The 18,696-nt window shown below is 34.9% G+C and overlaps 1 protein-coding gene across 5 annotated transcripts in view; it reads left to right on the top strand.

Moving 5' to 3' along the window:
* The first annotated feature begins 4,575 nt into the window (after positions 1-4,575).
* Positions 4,576-18,696, top strand: part of GRIA4 (glutamate ionotropic receptor AMPA type subunit 4) — a 520,825-nt gene continuing 506,704 nt past the window's right edge. For 2 of the 5 annotated variants that reach the window (XM_032640086.1, XM_032640084.1), the window contains exons 1-3: positions 4,576-4,919; positions 5,375-5,548; positions 6,734-6,892. In XM_032640086.1, coding sequence (XP_032495977.1) covers positions 5,461-5,548; positions 6,734-6,892 — 247 coding nt within the window. In that variant the 5' untranslated portion in view covers positions 4,576-4,919; positions 5,375-5,460. Of the gene's footprint in view, positions 4,920-5,186; positions 5,549-6,733; positions 6,893-18,696 lie in introns of those variants that run through there. The other 3 variants (XM_032640087.1, XR_004351085.1, XM_032640085.1) reach the window with 3 other exon arrangements.

Below are 18,696 nucleotides of genomic sequence, written 5' to 3'. Positions count from 1 at the left end.
TAGCTTTGTTCACACAATCATTTTACACCTAGACTATTTCTACAGCTTTCAAATTTCTCCTGCCTCCAGCCTCACTGTGTAGCATTTACTACACATTTCAAGATTTTGGATCTAAAATGAAAATCTTATCTTTTTACCCCTTTGCGGATAATGTTTTTTCTCTATGTCTATGAGATTCAGACATGAAATGTTCATATGAACTGAATGAAACAGTTCATAACCATCCCTTGCTTTGCTTTCCAACCTTACTTCCAGCACTCCCCCTAATACAACCTTAAGTCCAGTTTTACCAAACTTCTAGTAGCTTACAGAAAGGCATATGCCCACTGATGTACTGCACATAATTTTTTCTCTTTACCTAATCCATAAAACACACCCATAAAAATTCAGTTCAAATTCTCTTTGTGAGTTCTTCCTGGGTTCCCTCAAAATCAGAATTAGACTTCCTATTTTGCTCACGTGGTACCCTGTGCCTCCCTCTATTGGAACCTTGATCACATTTTTGGCAACTCTTTATTAATAAGAACTGCCTATGATGTGCCAGAACTGTGCTGAAAATTTACATATGTTCTACCAGAATAGAAAGGTTAAGTAATGTATCCATGCTAATGTAGCCAAGGCACTAGGGGTCTATAATCTGAACTCACTTCTTTTTACTGTAAAAACCTGAGGTCTTTGAAGACCATACTACTTTTCTAAATATTGTGGATTTTTCCAGTTTACTTTTAATCTTCCAGACCCCTTTTTGCACCTTGAGCTCATTAACTCAGCAGGCTTAATGAGAACACATGGTCTCTGAAATCAGACAGACCTGAGTTTTATCCCTAGCTCTTGGTTCTATCAGTTACTAACAATATAAATTTATGTAAGAATTTTAACCTTTAGATGGGTTTCCTAATCAATTTAATGATACCTAAATGTTTCTGTAGATCAAATGATATATGAAAGGCCTTAGCAAAATAGTGAGGGTTCACAGATATTAGGAATCTTCCAGTAATAGCCAGAATTTTGTTTTGTTCACCACTATATCTCAAGCACTTAGACATGGTAGGTGCTCAAAATATAACTATCTGAGTGTGAATAATTTGATGAAAAGCCTATTTCCCAGCAAACTTGCCCTTTCTCCTAAATTCCTTTTCCCAATTGAAGATATCACCAACCTGCTGATTACCACAGCTTCTTTTTAGAACACTCAGGTTTCAAACTTGAGGTTACCTTTGATCCTAACTCTTAAATATGTGGCACACACATGATTCCCCACCAGGTGATGAGTGTGCCCTGTCAGTTTATCTCAGCAATAACTTTCCTATCTCCCTTATCCTGTTTCTTTTCTATGGTTCTACTCCAGATCTTTGTCCCACCTCACATGATTTTCTGAAGGCAGTCTATAAACTAGTCTCAGCTCCTGCCTTTCCTGGTTTACATCACCAAACCACCTCACTATCACCAATGTTCCTTTCTCTGTATATACATACCAGATACCTCCTCACAGAATAAGGTTCAGTATCCAAGCACTTCATTCAGTATACTCCATTGACAGTCTAACCTAACTTTCTGTTCTTATCATCCTCTACGACCCCAGAAGTTTATACCCCAAAACAGCTCGGCAGCATGTGCTTTATATCATCAGGCCCTTGGACACCATTTTTCTACTTAGAGAGCTATACCTATCTATCAATATCTATCTCTTCTCACAGAAAATTCTCCACAAAGCCTTCACTGCCACACCATGTGAATGTTTGTGTATGAGGCTGTGGCATGTTCATCTGTGGATTGCCCACAGCATCGGGCCTTTCCCATAGCAGAACTGCCCAAATGCTGGCTGAATTTACTTCATAGGATCAGAGATTTGGGTAACTATAAGAAAGTTTAGAAACCTTCTAGTATGATAACTTCTTTTAATATATTAGTAAGTTGAACTCAGAAACTGTGAAAATATTTACTTAGAATAACACAAAAGCAATAAAATCAAACATATGTATCTTTGGTTTTCTCAGCTGGTAATAATCCTTCGAATTTTTGCAGAGATACAGCAGGATCTTACCTCTGCCTTTACAAATGCTCCAAAGAGAGTCTCAAGTAATTGTTTTCTATATGTAAATTCATACTTAGGATAATAAGAAGTGTATCATGAGTCATATTTATACATATGACTGGAGGATCAGAAACTCAAGATTAAAAGTGCAGGTGTTAGCTGTACCATTACTAGCTACATTTTTATTCTTCACTGTTTTGTCTTCAGTGTTGTTGATTATAATTTCTATTATATATGAATGCACAACGTCTGCCACAGCCTCCACTTGCCTTCCTTCCGAGCCAACTCTAAAACTTGTTCCATTTTGGTACATCTTAAAGACAAGCATGACATGAGGATATATCTATAAGTATATCCCTGTAGATATAGATATATAGAGAGATAAATAGAGATATCCTACAGAGAAAGATAATTTAGATGCATAAAGTAAAATGGAGGTTTTAATTAACTGGAAAAATAGAAATTAAAAAAAACAGATTACTAGTTTGGAAAACTATAGTCGTGTCATCTGTGGTCATATTAGTCAAGGTGTCATTATGGTGGTTAGATGAAAAATAAAATGACCATACTACATGTAGAAATTTAGATGAACAAGCTAAGAATTTGTTAACCTTGATTAATACTCTATATGAAAGTAATGCCATTCCATTTAAATAAAAAATTAGATTCTGTTAAAAAATAAAAACATAAAACGTGTCCTGCACCTATAGTGATGGTGGCATTACATTATTTGAAACCTCAAATCTTTTGATTTTGAGAACAAAAGTTAATTATTGCCTCTGTGCATTAGGGGGAACTAGACTAGTTGCCCAACTAGGTGATGAATTTAATGATTTGGTGGGTTTTGAAATTTTAATTTCAGTTAAATTCAACTTGAACTTTATGTGGCTTATTTTATTATCTTCTTATAAGAGAAACAGAATAATATTATTACAGCTTGGTTTTTACATTGACAGAAAAGACAAAAAGGAAAACATTTCAAATCCCACTTGACTTGTAAGACTAAAGCCTTATAAACTGAAATGACAAATGTATGATTTGTGGTATCCAATTACTCACAATTAAAATGTTTTTTGTCATAACAATCTGTTGTGAAATGTAACAGAAAAGTGGATAAATAACAGCAACAACAAAAAGATGTGACTTTAAAAGCAAAATTCAGAACTTAGAGAAGCACTCTGAAGAAAAGCACTCTGAAGATTTAACAGATTTAACAGAGGATTAATTGAGGATTATTAAATGTCATCCTCAAACTCCAACTATAGGCATTTAGTGATATCTAATGAAAGGAGACTTGAAGGAGTAAAAGCAGTACATATTTCAAGAAGTCTTTACTGGGTGGGCCACATTGATCAATTCTTTCTCCTCTTTTCCCAAATGTTACATCAGATAAGTATAGGCACTTACTATATTCTTTTAAAATGTAATGGAAGACAGTACTTTAGGTGTAGAAGACACTAATATGAAGGTATGATACCAGAAGATTTCTAAAATTTCTTACAGTTAACCTTTAAGGAGAATCCCTCCCTCTAATGATTCGTCAAAAGCTTGGCTTTAGCTGATGTGACCCAGCCTTCCAGGCTCTAAAATAATATGATTCAACCAATGGCAACCCAAAGAACTGTAAAGATTTAAAACACATTTCCTCTTACAGTTTAATGGAATTAGGGGATTAGATATACTGTCTAGGTCAGAAGACCTCAAACCATAAAAAGGAAATCAGAAACCTTTCATTCACTGCTACTGCAGTCACTCTCTCTTGGTGTGGTACAGACTCCATCCAATACAGCCAAGTGAAATGAAGTCTTAAAGGTGACCCTTGGAGAGGCAATGACACCATAGCTCTAAAACTTTCTAGAATAATAAATTTCTTCTACCCATTTAAAACAACTATTGACATCATCAAGGCAGTGCTTAAGTATGCTTGGAGTGACATGGAGTAAAATGAGTATTCTGGAGCTCCAGCTAAGAAAATATGTGCATGTAAAATACCCCATTTTTCTATCAGGCACAAATACCAACTTGTGCCCACTGCTCCAAGCACTGCCCTTCCCATTCTTCTTCATCAGCCCCTGAACTATGTTCTTGCTACTCCTGAAGTGTGTCTAGCACAGAGGAAAAGTGTCTCTTGAAAAGGTGACTGGAGAGAAAGAACCCTTTAATTACCTTTCCCACTCCTAGTTCCAAGCCTTTCAAAGAACAAGTAGACCCCCTATTCAGTTTTCACCTCTCAGTCTCTTCCCCACCCCGTTCATCACCCTACTTTGTTATTTAAATTAACTTTTTCTTCCTTCCTCTCTTTGCTAAAATGGTTTGACCTCTCTGTGTCTCTTCTCCAGCCTGAACTCCATCAATTCTTTCCTCCTTGGTTCCAGCTTCTTAAACCTGCCTGAGGCTGCCCTTTGCCCCCTTTTCTCATCCTCTCTCTCTCGAGCCCCTTCATCTCGTCCATTCCCGTCTCAGGCTCTCCAGATTCCCGGACTGTTTGCTGGTGAGAAATCTTTGCTGCAGCGAGGACCGGAGTCCCCCGCGCGCAGCCCAGTGGCAGAAGAGGGCGAGGCTGAGAGAAAGGCTGAGCTGAAGGAGAGGGAGGCAGCCGGTCCTCCCCGAGAGCCTGCAAGAATGCGGCAGGGGGCCGGGGGCATGGGGAAGTACTAACTCCCCCAGGCCCTGTTCGGGGCTTGAGGACCTGGCCCGCGGGTGAATTTCCTGCCAAGTGCAGCCGCGAAGCAGAGGCGCCTGGAAAGCAGAGAGGGACGCTGGGGGTGCCCATCCCCAGAGTAGGACCCACTGCGAACGCGGGAAGAAGAGAAGCGGGAGTCGTGAAAAGGAAAAACCTGTCTCCAGATTGGCTCTGGAGCGTCGAAGAGACTGAGGCACTCGGGTGAGCACCCAAGGGATGAAGCCTGCCGAGTAGTGGGCGAGGGGCGTGCGGAGGGAGTGCTGCGCGCTCGCGGAGGGGGCGCGAGGCTCCGGGCTGGTGTAGGCTTTAGGTGGCTGTTGGCTGAAAGGAGCAGCAGAGCGCGTGCGGCGGCCGCGGCGCTAGTGTGTGTGTGTAGGTGAGAAAGCGAGGGCCGAGAGCTAGTGCGAGCTAGGCACAGAGAGAGCGCATGTCTCATCTCTGCGAGCAGCCAGTAGCCGCTCCACCACCATCTTTTGCATGTGTAACATTTGCAGCCGGACAGAAAACCTCTCCCAGGGCTATGGAGACTGCGGGAAAAATCTGGCAGCTCGGGATGGATTGCTAAAGGGAAATAGTCATAACCCCAAACCACCCAAACCTCTCTCCTCTGTTTTTTTTTTTTTTTTTTTTTCATTTTTGGTTGTTTTTAATTTTAGCGCCATAGTCCTCAATGTCTCTCTGAACAGCCTTTAGGAAGAGTGCGAGAGAAAGAGAGCGCGCGCCAGGGAGAGGAGAAAAGAAGATGAGGATTATTTGCAGACAGATAGTCTTGTTATTTTCTGGATTTTGGGGACTCGCCATGGGAGCCTTTCCGAGCAGCGTGCAAATAGGTAAGCTTTGCTCCGGTGGGGTATGCGTGTGGGTGGCTGTAGCAGATATCCGAAAGTGAGTCAAATGAGTTACTGATAAGCAATTTAGGGGAACCTTCGGCGGCTCCTTCCCCCTCTGCTTCCCTCTTCCTTTCTCCCCTTTATAAAAAGACTGCCTCTTTGGTGCAGGTTCAGTTAGAACAGCACAGAGCTGCCCACCCGTCCATACTCAGTCTATACTCCTGTTTCCACCTTTGGATCATGTCGCTTAAGTAGGATTGCAATAAGTTGGGGGGGAAAAAACCTCCGTGGGGTTTGGTAGCATTTTATCTGATATTTCTTTTCATTTCTTTCTCTAAAGCATGAAGGGATGTAGAGTTTGTTTAAACAAAACAAAACAAAACACCCCCCCCTCCTTCCCATGCTGTACGCAGCAGCTTTCTCTATTACAGAAAGACACTGTGCAAAAAAGCATTTACACCCACACCTCCTTGTCTTTGCTTGCTACCAGTTAACGGATTCCAAAGTTAGATCCCTTTCCCGGAACCTTTTCTTCTTTTGTTTTCCTCTTGAATCTTTTGCCCTTAATCCTCCCTCTCGACTCTATTTCCAGGGACCCTATCCGTCCTTCGCTTTTCTTGCTATTCTCTCCTGTCTTTTAATGGGACACAGCAATTGAATTTCTTCCAGCTAAGCCCAGCCTCAGACTGCATCATTTCTCGTAGACAGTGCACAAAGCGGTGCTAATTAGGCTGAGTCCAAGAGCTGCATAAAAACAAAGTTCATGTCTCCTTTCTGATTTCCCTCTAACCTGCATTCACCACATCCCTTCATTTCTGTATTTTAAAGCAAATTATCTTTTCTTCCCATCTGCATGCATCTTAGAAATGTCCGGAGCTGGCTTCTGTAGCAGTGTGCTGAGAATCATGGGGAGTGCAAGAGAGAGAAAGGAAAGCACACTAAATGATCTGTCTCAGAGGTCACTGTGATCATGACAAATTGGGACAGGAAAAGGCTGAGCTGCCTTAAAGACTAAAATATTAAGCATACACCTTAGGGACAAAGGGCAGTCTCCCAGATGTGGCAGGAATAGCTCCTTAATTGTATGTGTTGGTGAATGGCAGTGGATTTGACAGTTCTTGGGGTGGGTATAGTAACATTTACAAGAGGAGACACTGAATGTGCTTTTTCTGCTGTTTTTAATAGGTGGTCTCTTCATCCGAAACACAGATCAGGAATACACTGCTTTTCGATTAGCAATTTTTCTTCATAACACCAGCCCCAATGCGTCAGAAGCTCCCTTTAATTTGGTACCTCATGTGGACAACATTGAGACAGCCAACAGTTTCGCTGTAACAAATGCTTGTAAGTAAAACATAAGTTGTAGGTAAATGAGAAGAGAATTAAAATGGGGCAATAGAGTCCCCTTCCTCTATATTATTATTATTACTATTATTATTATTATACTTTTAAGAAAGACATTCAAGACCTCCACAGTTTGCTGGTTACAGAGCAAATCAGTTAAAAGTAAGATTTAGTCTCAGGGATATTTAGCTGGTCTTTCTTTCTCTTCCTTCCTTCCTCCCTCCCTCCCTCTTTCTTTTCCACCTCCCTCACTCCCTTCTTCCGTCTTTCTTTTTTCTTGAAATTAATTGAAGTTACTTTCTCCTTTAACATTTCAGTATTATTTCTACAACCTGAATATCAAGTTAGTGAAAATTGTACTCAATCTAGTTTTTGATTTCTTTTCCTTGGGTTTTATTTGCTTTTCACTTGAGTAAGCGTATGTCTTGCTTTTAAAGAAGACACATGCTCTCTTACACTGGTAAAGACAATGGAAGGTTTGCTAACAGTTAGAAAGAGGGGAGCGGTGGTGTGGAGGATATATATTTGAGTCGGTTGGCTGACGCTGCAGATGATCTGGTGATGTCACTTGAGACTGCCCTGCTCTTATATTCTGGGTTGTAAATGTCTCCTGCTATAAGGTAATGCATATATCCTGTGAATATAACTCCATGAATCCTTACCTTGGTGGCAAATCATGTTAGTCTCCAATCCACTGAATTTACAAACCAACCCAGCTGGATCTGTTATTTTATGCAATAAGATTGAGATTTGGTGATCTTACCTAACACTATAATTAAACAGTTGTACAGAGCTCCCCTGCCAAAATACTGTATAACAAAGTAAAAATATAATCAACTGTGTATTAATTTAAAAATCACTAAAATATGATCAGTCAATAGAACATTTAGATTGCATTTTCACTCTTGAGGGAAACATGTTTCACATACCTCCTTATTTTTACATGCTAATTTACTACTGCTCAAAATTTACATGTTAAGATAATGGTTATAGATTATGTAAGACATATAGGAATAGTTTCTATATAAAATTTTGCACAGCAGTATTAAAATATTCAATCTGCTTTGTATGATATTTTTATTATATCAAGTTGAGTATTTTTTAATTTTGAAAGTCCTCTTTCTGAGTACAAGTGTATACTGAACAAACTACTGAAATTGAAAACAAGGAGTTTTTGTGTTAGGAGGATATTTGTTTCATTAATTATTTTAATTCATATATATTTGCCATTAATTCATCTAACAAGTGACATGATCACATTTCCTTAATTTTTGGCATCTAATTACTTTACTTTAGAACTTGGTTTCATAAGGAGGTTAAAGCATCTGACTTTTTTTTTTTAACTGCTACAATTGTATTAATTTTCAGGAATTCTCTAGCTCCTTTGGGTACTACTTAATTAAAAAAATCATTTGTTGTATTTAGTAATAAAGTCAATATTCATTATAATGATAATTATATGGGAGTTATTTTTAAGCAGAAATGAACATAATTTAGAGCTAAGTTTGTGGATAGTCATTTTTGAAAATGTCTTAAGTTATTAATTTTTGTTCCAAGTTTGATAGAGATGTTAACATTTCAAACAGTTCTAGGTATAAAATATGCTTAGTGTGTGATTATTATCTGTTGATTTAAATATTTTTCTTGTGTCTCTCTTGAGATTCTGTCAACAAAACCATTTCTAAGTTTAAAGATAATTCATTATTCAGATATATTTGAAGGTACTTTGTCTACAGTAAATTGCTATTTAAGTATTCATTTTTATTATTTAGTTAATGAAAGACTGTCTTAAAAGTGGAGCTATATTAGTTTTATATTTTCTAACTAAGTGCTTCAGTATTTTAAAGTTTATGTTATGGCTTCCAGCTATATAAACTATAAAGTGATAATTCTTTCTCTTCCATATCATATGTTAATCTCATTCAGGAAAATTTTAATTAGTATTATATTATTTATGTAATAAAAATATTGTATAAAATAAAGTGTACTGGTAAAGAACCTGTAAACATAAGAAATTGCTAAGAATCTGTACACAGAATGAAAAAGTTTAAAAAAGGGTATAAAATATAGGTAATATGCTATTCTTTAACATGTTAGAATTGAGAAAATTAAAGCTAAGTAAACTAAGTCTGCTTATTTTTATTCCTAGTGTAAGGCAATGTTAGTGGTGTCATGTTTTTCATAATCACATATAACTGACTTTGCGTACATGCTTAAAATATTTTTAAAAAACATAAATTGTAAATAAGGAAAAAAACCATTTTCTAGTGAAGAAAAGGAAAAATTTTTGACAAATGAGTATGCCAAATGTCCTTAAGGCAAATCTAAGCAGAATTTGGGAAAAATCAATGGTCAGAGAGTATGGGTCAGGTGATTGGTGTTTGTTAAATGGACTGACCTAGAGCATGTAGACGCGTGATTTTCCAGTCTAATTAAAGGTGAAACGTAAGCAATAAGTATAAGGCAAACTCATATATCACGCTGTATGCCTTTGGGTACAAAAGGATAAAAATAGTGTTCTGTAGAATTAACATGGAGCTTATTCCTCACAGTGATACAGGCTAGATTAAAATTTTTTTTCATGTTAGATTAAATAAACATATATTTTTTAAATATAAAAAAATATATGTGTCTGGCTAGGTTTATCTTAAATACAATTTTCCTGCAGTGTGCCCTTGTAAAACTTCATAATCTAGTGTCTTTGTGAATAAGGGCCACTAAACAGGATATGTTTAGTTTTTGGAATGTATACTTAAAGACAAAAAAGGCAGATTAAAGGATAAAGAGTATTATTGGTCATCTGTTGGACAGATGTAATTTAACGTTGGCTCTTCTGCCTCAAAATTAATTTAGCATTCTAAGACTACTTCAGACAATCTAAACATTCTGTGTATAGAGTTTACATACTGCATTAGTATAAATCCAATTAACTCAAATTGTTCACTTTTGATATAAATCCCAAGTTGCTGAGAGAGGGTGGGGATAATTTTGGCTTATAGTTTCACTTTATTTTTTTACAATATTTGTGTAAGATTAAATTAAAATATTGTTCTCTTTTTAAACTTTTCACATGGTTGAAAAGTCACACTTTGCTAAGTATAAAACTGAAATTATAAGAAATACAGATAATATAGAATTACAACATATTTCAATAACAAAGTATAGGTGTAATAAATAGCCCAAGTAGTCAAATTTCAAAATGTAATTAAAGGTATACATTTCTTTGTTGTAATCTATTCAAGTATGGGGTATGACAAAATAAATTTATTTTAAAAATAAATTCAATACGGACTGTCCTTTAATAAATTAATTTAATAAAATATTAAATATTAAATATGGAATGTCCTCTAATAAAATATTATACAGTTGACCCAAAATAGCTATCCTTGCAAACAAACATGCTAGTTAAATTGAATATGTTCTTTACAAAACATTTGAGACAACCTGAAAAAGCAGGCTATGTTCTTATATTTTTCTAGTAGTTAATTAATAAAGATATTTTGGTTTGGAGGATGATGTATCTTAAATTTTGCCAAAGAAGTAATAACCAATATACTAAAGTAATCTATCCCAAGCTTTCTAAAAGATAAAAAGATGAGACATTGCAATTATTAATTTAGTCCAGTTACGTTAGCTATCCTGTAAAAGAATCAGTCTTTAATAAGTAAGGCAGTCCCTTTACAATATAATCCACAGATGTTCAGTTTCTCAAATGATTCTTTTAATTTCATATGGGTAGTAGGAAAAACATAGTGAAATAGATCAAGTACTCATGTATTGTCCCTTAGGTGAAATAATAAGAGAATTTTGTGGAATATTTCCAACTTTTTAAACTTGGATAGGAAAGACCAACTGGTTAATATTTTTGTTTTATTTTTTACAAATAATGTGTTTATCTTACTCTCCTTTTCTGTCTAAAATCTGTCTATTCAGTAGTTTACAACATGATGGATAAGAAAGTTGTAAGTCAAAAATAGAATGCATATTATACCCTAGTAATGATGAGAAAGTTGTTCTTTTTAAGTTAAGTATTAGTTCTATTTGTGATGGGTTTAGTTATCAACTCTAAATACCCAGTTGTGTGCCACTTGTAAAAGTACGTTGGTATGTAAAATATACTTGTTTAGTTAATCTAAATACATTGAAAATGTGACATTATATCCAGTAGACTCTGCAGGCAGAGCTTATATAATAGGGACTTAATTCAAACTTGTTTAAGGGTACTAAATAATACAAACTTTCGGCTTTAATTCAACAATGTTTAAGTTTTGTACATTTTCCTTTTCAAGGACATGAAGTCCTAAAAAGACATTCTAAGAGTTTATATTGGACTGATATAATAATCTTAAAAATGCTAAAAATAAGTTCTGATGGTTTGACCTGCAAAGTTGTTAGCAGAAATACATTAAATACTATTTGACTTTTGATTATTTTTAGGAAAATAAGTGACTGTCATTAGATTTCCTTATTTTGAATTGATAGCAAGATTCTATGTTGATTTGAAATAATTCTTTAGTTTTATAATATTCTTTTTCTTAATTTTCCCCATGAGATTGATGACAAAGATGAGTCACATATCTATGGCTTGTCCCTTTCTTAAATGATGCACAATTTGCATTGATGTATTTCAGAATTGTCACAGTACTAAGCTTTCTTAAAGCCATTTGAAAAACTCTCTAAACTTTTTTTTTCTTGTGGATTCTCCCAAGGGTTTTTTATTTCTCAAAGAGGAAAAATATTTTACTTTCTGACATTGGGAAATATGTATATGTCTTATTTACAGAATTTTACTATAGTTCAGGAATTTAAAATGAATAAATACCATACACCTTACATTTTACTACAACACATAGTTTTTAAACTGTTTTTATGTACATGATTTTATTTGACCTCAAGCTAGTCTTCGAGTGAGACTGTCTGAGAAGATAGTCATTATTTTTTAGTTATTATTTTTTAGTTAAGCCAGCTTTGACTCAAAGAAGTTACTTGACTTGACAAAGACCATGTAGTTAATAAGTTGCAGAGCCTGAGTTTGAACTCAGGTCTTCTAATTACTATCCTAGTACTTTAACCAGGAGACCATAGGATGTGAAAACTACATCTGTATTGAGATTACTTGAATCAAGAAAGAAAAGAATTGTCATTTTTTTTCTAATTTAATTGTAACATTTTGAAGAAAATAGGGCAAGATATTTCTGGCAACTTATTCATTAATCAGATGTCAGTGAGTGATATAACAAAGACTGAAGCCATATTGTGTAGCGAATTTGTCCATTCATTCAGTAGATTAGATAATAAATGTATCCATTTTTTCATGAAACATACTTATCAAGGGTAACTGTATTTAAGACACTATACTAGAAATGAGCATACGGAAACTTATAAGAGAAGCTAATAGTCTAGGGGGAAAGATGTACAAGCCAGTTATCACAGTACAGTAAGACAAAGTATTATGACAGAGAAACAGTGCTATGACAGACATTAACACAGCAAGGAACATCAAACTTGGCATGGTATCCTAGGGAAGATGTTATCTGATCTGTGTGTTAAGACTCTAGTTGAGTTATTTGAAAAATAAAGAGGAAGGAAGGCATGCCTGGTCAAAGGAGCAGAACATGATAAGGCACCAAGGTGTGGCAGGGCCAGGTGTGATTGAGCCACTGGATATGGTTTAGTCTGGCTGTAGAGTATTGATTGTACTGGGAAGGAGAGGTGTGCTAAGGGGCAGGGCTTTGTAGATCCACACAGGATCTTGTAGCTCTTGTAAGGAGACTCTTCTGAATAAAAAGGGGGACCAATAAATGATTTAAAAACAACAGTGATAGATGAGCTTTATGTTTTACAAAGAACACGATGATTTCAAGAAAGAGAATGTATTAGAAGGGGGCAAAATGGGAAGAAAAAAAAACAGTTAGTGAGTCTTGAAGTAATGCAATTTAGGATGATTAAGTGCTTGAATAAAAGTAGAAGCACTAAGGAGAGAGAAAAGTACATAGATCTAAGAATACAGAACTGTTGACAGAACTTAGTGATAGATTGGATGTCTGTGTGGGAGAATGGAAAGGAAGTATGGTAAGAATTAAAGATGATTTCTTCAATTTTTGGTCTGGAAAAATGATTAGATAGCAGTACCATCAACTAGGAAGGGACACACAGGAGAAGATTTGAATGGGGAAGATGAGTATAGTGTGGATGTACTGATTTTGAGGAGTTTAAGAGACATCCAAATGCAGTAGAGAGTTGGACATGTGTATCTGGAGCTCTTGGGCTCAGTTTGAACTAAAGAGAGACATTTGATAATGGCTGAAACCATGGATGTGGGCAAAATCATACAGAGAGAGCAAAAACAGTGACCAGAATGTTGAGGACATAAATCCAGGAAATACAGTACTTGAGGCACACAGAGAGAAAAAGAGACTGAAGGAAATGGGTCAGTGAGTTCAGATGAAAATGAGGCAAGAGTAATTTCACGGGAGCCAAGAAATGGGAAGAATTTCAAGTAAATAGTCATCAACCTTGTCACTGGCTGCAGAATTTTAATAATGAGTTGCATGGATAATTGATCTTTAACAAGTCTTTCCTTCTTTATTCTTTAGTGTTCTTTTGTATTTTGACCAGAAAAAAATGCAACCTTTATTAATCCCACATAAATTCTATTAATACATACTCTTTCATGTATGTTGGCCTAGAATAGTCTTATGTTTTATTTAGAGGTAGGGAGAGTCTTTTCTGGACTTTTGAGCCAGATAGGCTTCAATTTACAACCTGATAGTGGGTAAGTTACTTAACACTTTTGAGCCACAGTTTCTTCATTCATTAACATACAAACACATGAATTTATGAATATTAGAAAAGCGTTTGGAAAATATTTAGCCTATAACTATAACTCAATTAAATTTAGTTGTATTACATTCTTTGTCATATAGAACATTTATTTCTAAACCAATGCTAAAACTTCCAGTTTATTCATATTTTCTGTTTATATTTTGAAAAAGCAATTTACGTTTTGAATAAATATATTTTGTTGATATTTCATAGGAATGTTTTTGACCTCTAACTGAATTGTTAATTTTAGTTTTATATACACAAATCTAAATGCATATTTTTAAAAATTATTTCTAAGTCCTATGAGAGGGTAACTTTGTCTGGGATCTATGGACCATTTGGAGAGAGAACTGGTTCATGGATGGATTAAAGAAATTGATGAATTCTTGTAATTGCATGCAAAATTATGTGTTCATGAGCACGGTGTGTGTGTGTGTTTACAGAGAGACAGTCTAAACTTTTGAACAGCTTCTCAATGAATTCCAGTTACAAACAAAAGAAAAAAGAAAAGCCCACATCCTAAAGGAGCTACACATATATTAGATAAATGCACAGTACTTCATTCTCTACCTTCTTCATTTCAAAAAAAAAAAGAAAGCCAGTTGTATTTTATCTTTGAAACTAACCTGGAATTTTCCCATAAACTCCATCTCCAGTAGCTTTTTCCTTGTCATAGAAAATAATCAGTGTGTCCTAGCTGGAAAAATGCTTGGCTTGGTCCTCTGCCTCTTAAACTGTCATCATATTATTTTTATTCCTTCTCTTACTATCAAAAGTTCTACATATTCCACATCAGCTCCTTCTATTTTTATCACAATTTACCTTCTCCCTTAATCATCACCACTCCTGCAACAGTGTTCTTGAAGGTCATCAGTGACTTACAGAATAGTAAATCCCATTGTTCCTTAGTCATTGTCTTTTAGTATTGTAGTTTGCAGGATTTGACATAGCTGATAACTCCCTGTTCTTTGAAACTCATTTCTCCTCGATAATAATAATAGCTACTGATTATGTGCCAAGTCTCTGTGTTAGTTACCTCAATTCTTACATAACTCTAGAAGCAGGCATCATTATTATTTTAATTATTTATGTGGAGAAACTGAAGATCTGTTGTTAAGAAAATTTGCCTAATGATAAGTATCCAGGGCATCAGATCTTGAAGTCAGTTTTGCTTGCCATTCACACTATAGTATCTTGGTTAGTACAGTATTCACAAGATAGCCATCACTCTGTGACAGTAGCTAGATAACTCCTAATTTAAATAGAAAGATATTTTCTTCAAAGTTAGTTCTTTAACAATTTTCATTTACTCCAGTGAATATGTCCATTTTACACTGGACATCGAGTTTTCTATGTGATTTGTAATACAGCACAGAAATTTGAGTATTCTAAATGATAATACTCTCATTACTTTATATTTCCAAATTCATGTTATAAATACAACCAGGTGTAAAAATTAATAAGTGGGTCTTTATATGTTACACAAACAGTGTTGGATACTTCATTAGTTGGCCAACCTACATAAGTTTTATAGGAATGTTATTTGATTTCAGAATAACTACATCTATTTGAATCGAAACATATTTTCCCCAGTGCTTTAAAGATTTGCTTAGCTGTCAGGGATTTCATTTCAGGTTTTCCTTTACACGTTTTTGGATTCCAGTAAACATAGTGAGGATTGTCTTAAAGATCATCACCCTAAGTCAAATTTTCTGCAGTCTTCATAGCATCATCACTTGTCTCCAACTTAATAAAACTACTAGTGTCATAAATAAAAAGTTCAACATTATCTCAGAAATAAAGGGTAAAAAAATTGAGATGTAGTATTTTCTTTGAATAAACCATTGTATTTCTCCAGTTACAGCAAAAATTACACCATAAGCTGTAATCATTGTTTGCTTACTTTTGTTGCTTATCTGCTTTTTCTAAAATAGGCAGCTTCTTATCAGTAACTTTAAATATATTATACCCTGTGTTCTTTCCATTTTTCATATCTTTATCTTTTTAAACTGACACAAAAATTTCAAATAATTTAGAAGTCTTAAATAGGCAAAATATTTTTGCAGTCTCACCACATAGAGATAATCAGAGTAAATAGGGTTTATAGATCTTTCCAGACTTCTTTCTTATCTGTATAGACCTAGGTAGAGAGATAAAGAGTATTATAAACATAAGGAACTAATATATATCTATTGAATAAATAAAACTTTTTAATAAAAATGATGTTAATCTATACCTATATTTTATTATTTTATTTCATTTATCATAAAAAGTTTTCTGTCAGTTATATACTATACTTATATAGAGCTATCTTATTTTCTTTTACTGCTACATAATGTCATTGTGCAAAGTTACTATGATAAATGTACACTCTGGATCAACATTTAGGTTGTTTCCACATTTTTATATTACAAACAGAATAGCAGTAAACTACTTGAGTACCTGTGTGAATATTCCTGTAGGATTAATTCCTGGAAATGAAATTACTATATCAAATAATGTGGGATTTTGCTTTTAGTACATATTGTCAGTGTCTTATCCTCAAAAACAAAAGTATTATTTAAATTTACAGCCACCTAAATGTGAGATAATTGTTTTTCTATGACCTGCTAACACTAGTCATTATCAGTCTCTTGAATCTTCACTTGTCCTGATGGATAAAAATGACATCTAACTGCTACTTTAATTTGCATGTTTTTGATTAATAGTGTGGCTGAGAATATTTTCCTATATTTATAAGACCATGTATATCTTTCTGTGTGAACTGTTGTTCTTTTACTTTGCCAGTGTTTTCTTTTTATTTGAGGGAGTGTTTTACATGCTAAGAAATGAACCCTTTGTCATGTATGTTGCAAATTATTTTTCTACTGTGCCTTTGGCTTCCACCTTCATTTATGATGCCTTTTACTGTACAGACATTTTAAATTTTTATGTAGTCAAATCTGTGAGCCATTTTCTTTATGGCTTCTGGGTTTCATGCTTTGCTTATAAAGGTATTCCTGTCCTTAAAACTATATAATATTATTCCACATTTTTCTAGTATACTTTATGGTTTTAAATTTTATATTTAGAATGCTAACTCTTTTGGAATTTATTTTCTTATGTGTGTTAGGAATTGATCTTTATTTTTTTCTGCTCTATTTATTTGAATAAGCTATTCTTTTACAACTTCTTTGAACTGATATATTTGTGCAGATCTCCGTTATCATGACTGAATTTGAGCTTGAGCAGAAGTTCTGCATATTACCTCTTCTCAAGTTCTCCTATTTGCTTTTCTTCATCTACCTTTCCTGACAGTCCCTAGTGGTCATATTTCTAGTTTTGATATTTTTATCATCTGCTTTCTTGCTCCGTCTATTACTTTCCTAGGTTTTTTCCTGTTGTCATTTAACATCTGACCAGGTCCTCTTGCTTCTATCTCTAAAGTACATTACAAGTATTTCCACCTTTCTCCATTTCTATCCCACAGTTCTAGTCCAAGTTAATGGTACTTTTCTAATAATTTCGTAGTTAATCTGCTTCTACCTTACCTCTCCCGATCCACTTTACATACAGGAGCCAGTGGTTTCCTTCAGAATTGAAAGAAGAGACATTTTTCATTACTTAAAACCCTCCAATGGCTTTTCAATCTCTTGGAGTAAAATTGCAACTCTTTAACAAGCTCTGATTATAAGCATGATCTGACTCCTGCCCATCTTTTTGCCTTGTTCTCCATGCTGGAGTTTTCTCAGTCTTCTTTTTGTTTCCTGAACATCCTTTAACCCTTTCACTCTTTTTTCTATACCTTTGTACTTTCCATTACCTTTTCTTGGAGAGGGGTTGTTCCTCCAATCCAGTTATTGCTTTACTAGCTTTTTCTGAATCTTCAGGACTCAGGTCAAAGTCATCACCTAAAAGAAACCTTCCTTGCCAGCCTCTCTAGAGTAAGCTTTCCCACTCCCAAACTCCAATTATTTTATATTGCATTACCAACCATATGATAATCTTTGCATTTATTACAATCTATAATTATTATTTTCATTTGATTACATATTAATCATCTATAATTCCCCACTAGAAAATAAACTCCCAGAACCAAGGCCTTTATCTGCCTTGTTAAACAATATATCCTCATAGCCTTGCACAATACCTGGTACAAAGAAAGGATCAGTAAATATCTTTGAATATAAGAATGAACAATATGTGATGAGTTTTCTCTCCACTCATCCTTGGGGCATCCTTAAGATGGCTAAGACTTTTCATGTGTTATCTTAGAAAAAAATGAACAGAAGTAGTGGATCCAAAATGAACAATGAGGTAGTGGATCCAAAATAAATGTTATGTGTCTTCCTTATCTTAAGCATGTTTTTTTCTCATTTGTTTTCATTAGAGTCAATTGATGGGATGAGTTAAAAAAGGAGGAAAGTAAGTCCTATAAAGAACAAAGTGGGACTGTTAATGCAAATTGACGTACATTGTGCTGGCCAGAGAGCACTTTGATAAATTTAAATCTGGTAGAAGAGAACTTCTAGGTACTTATAGCATGTGGTGTCTGCTGACAAAAGAACTAGAAAATGCTGATACAATCCGCTTTCAGAATAGGAGAAAGCCCATGTGGGAAGCCCAGGTGTACTAGTAAGCATACCAGGTGTACTAGTAAGCATACTCAGGAGAACCATCTGTTCAGACATTGACTGCTTCCTTAGCACTTCTTAAAGTTCATGAAACTAGAAGACTTGTGAAAGAAAGCATCTGGAGTCAAACATACGATGAAAACCTGTCAATTCTTGATTATCCACATTGCATTTTCTATAGTAAATTTCACAATTTGCTTGTTTCTATAGCCCTTATCCCTCCCTCTTTTCAAATTAGTTTACCCTGTGTAAATTACTTAAATTTTAAACTATGTATATAATCTTACCTTGGCAAGTTTGAAAGGTATTTCACTACTTCTCTGCTCCAAAGACTTAGAATCAAGATAAAATATTTTTTTTCTGAAA

The sequence above is a fragment of the Phocoena sinus genome, chromosome 8 (assembly GCF_008692025.1).
Source record: "Phocoena sinus isolate mPhoSin1 chromosome 8, mPhoSin1.pri, whole genome shotgun sequence".
Lineage (NCBI taxonomy): Eukaryota > Metazoa > Chordata > Mammalia > Artiodactyla > Phocoenidae > Phocoena > Phocoena sinus.
The sequence above is the reverse complement of the archived record's forward strand: the minus strand, read 5'-3'. Positions and strand labels throughout refer to the sequence as shown.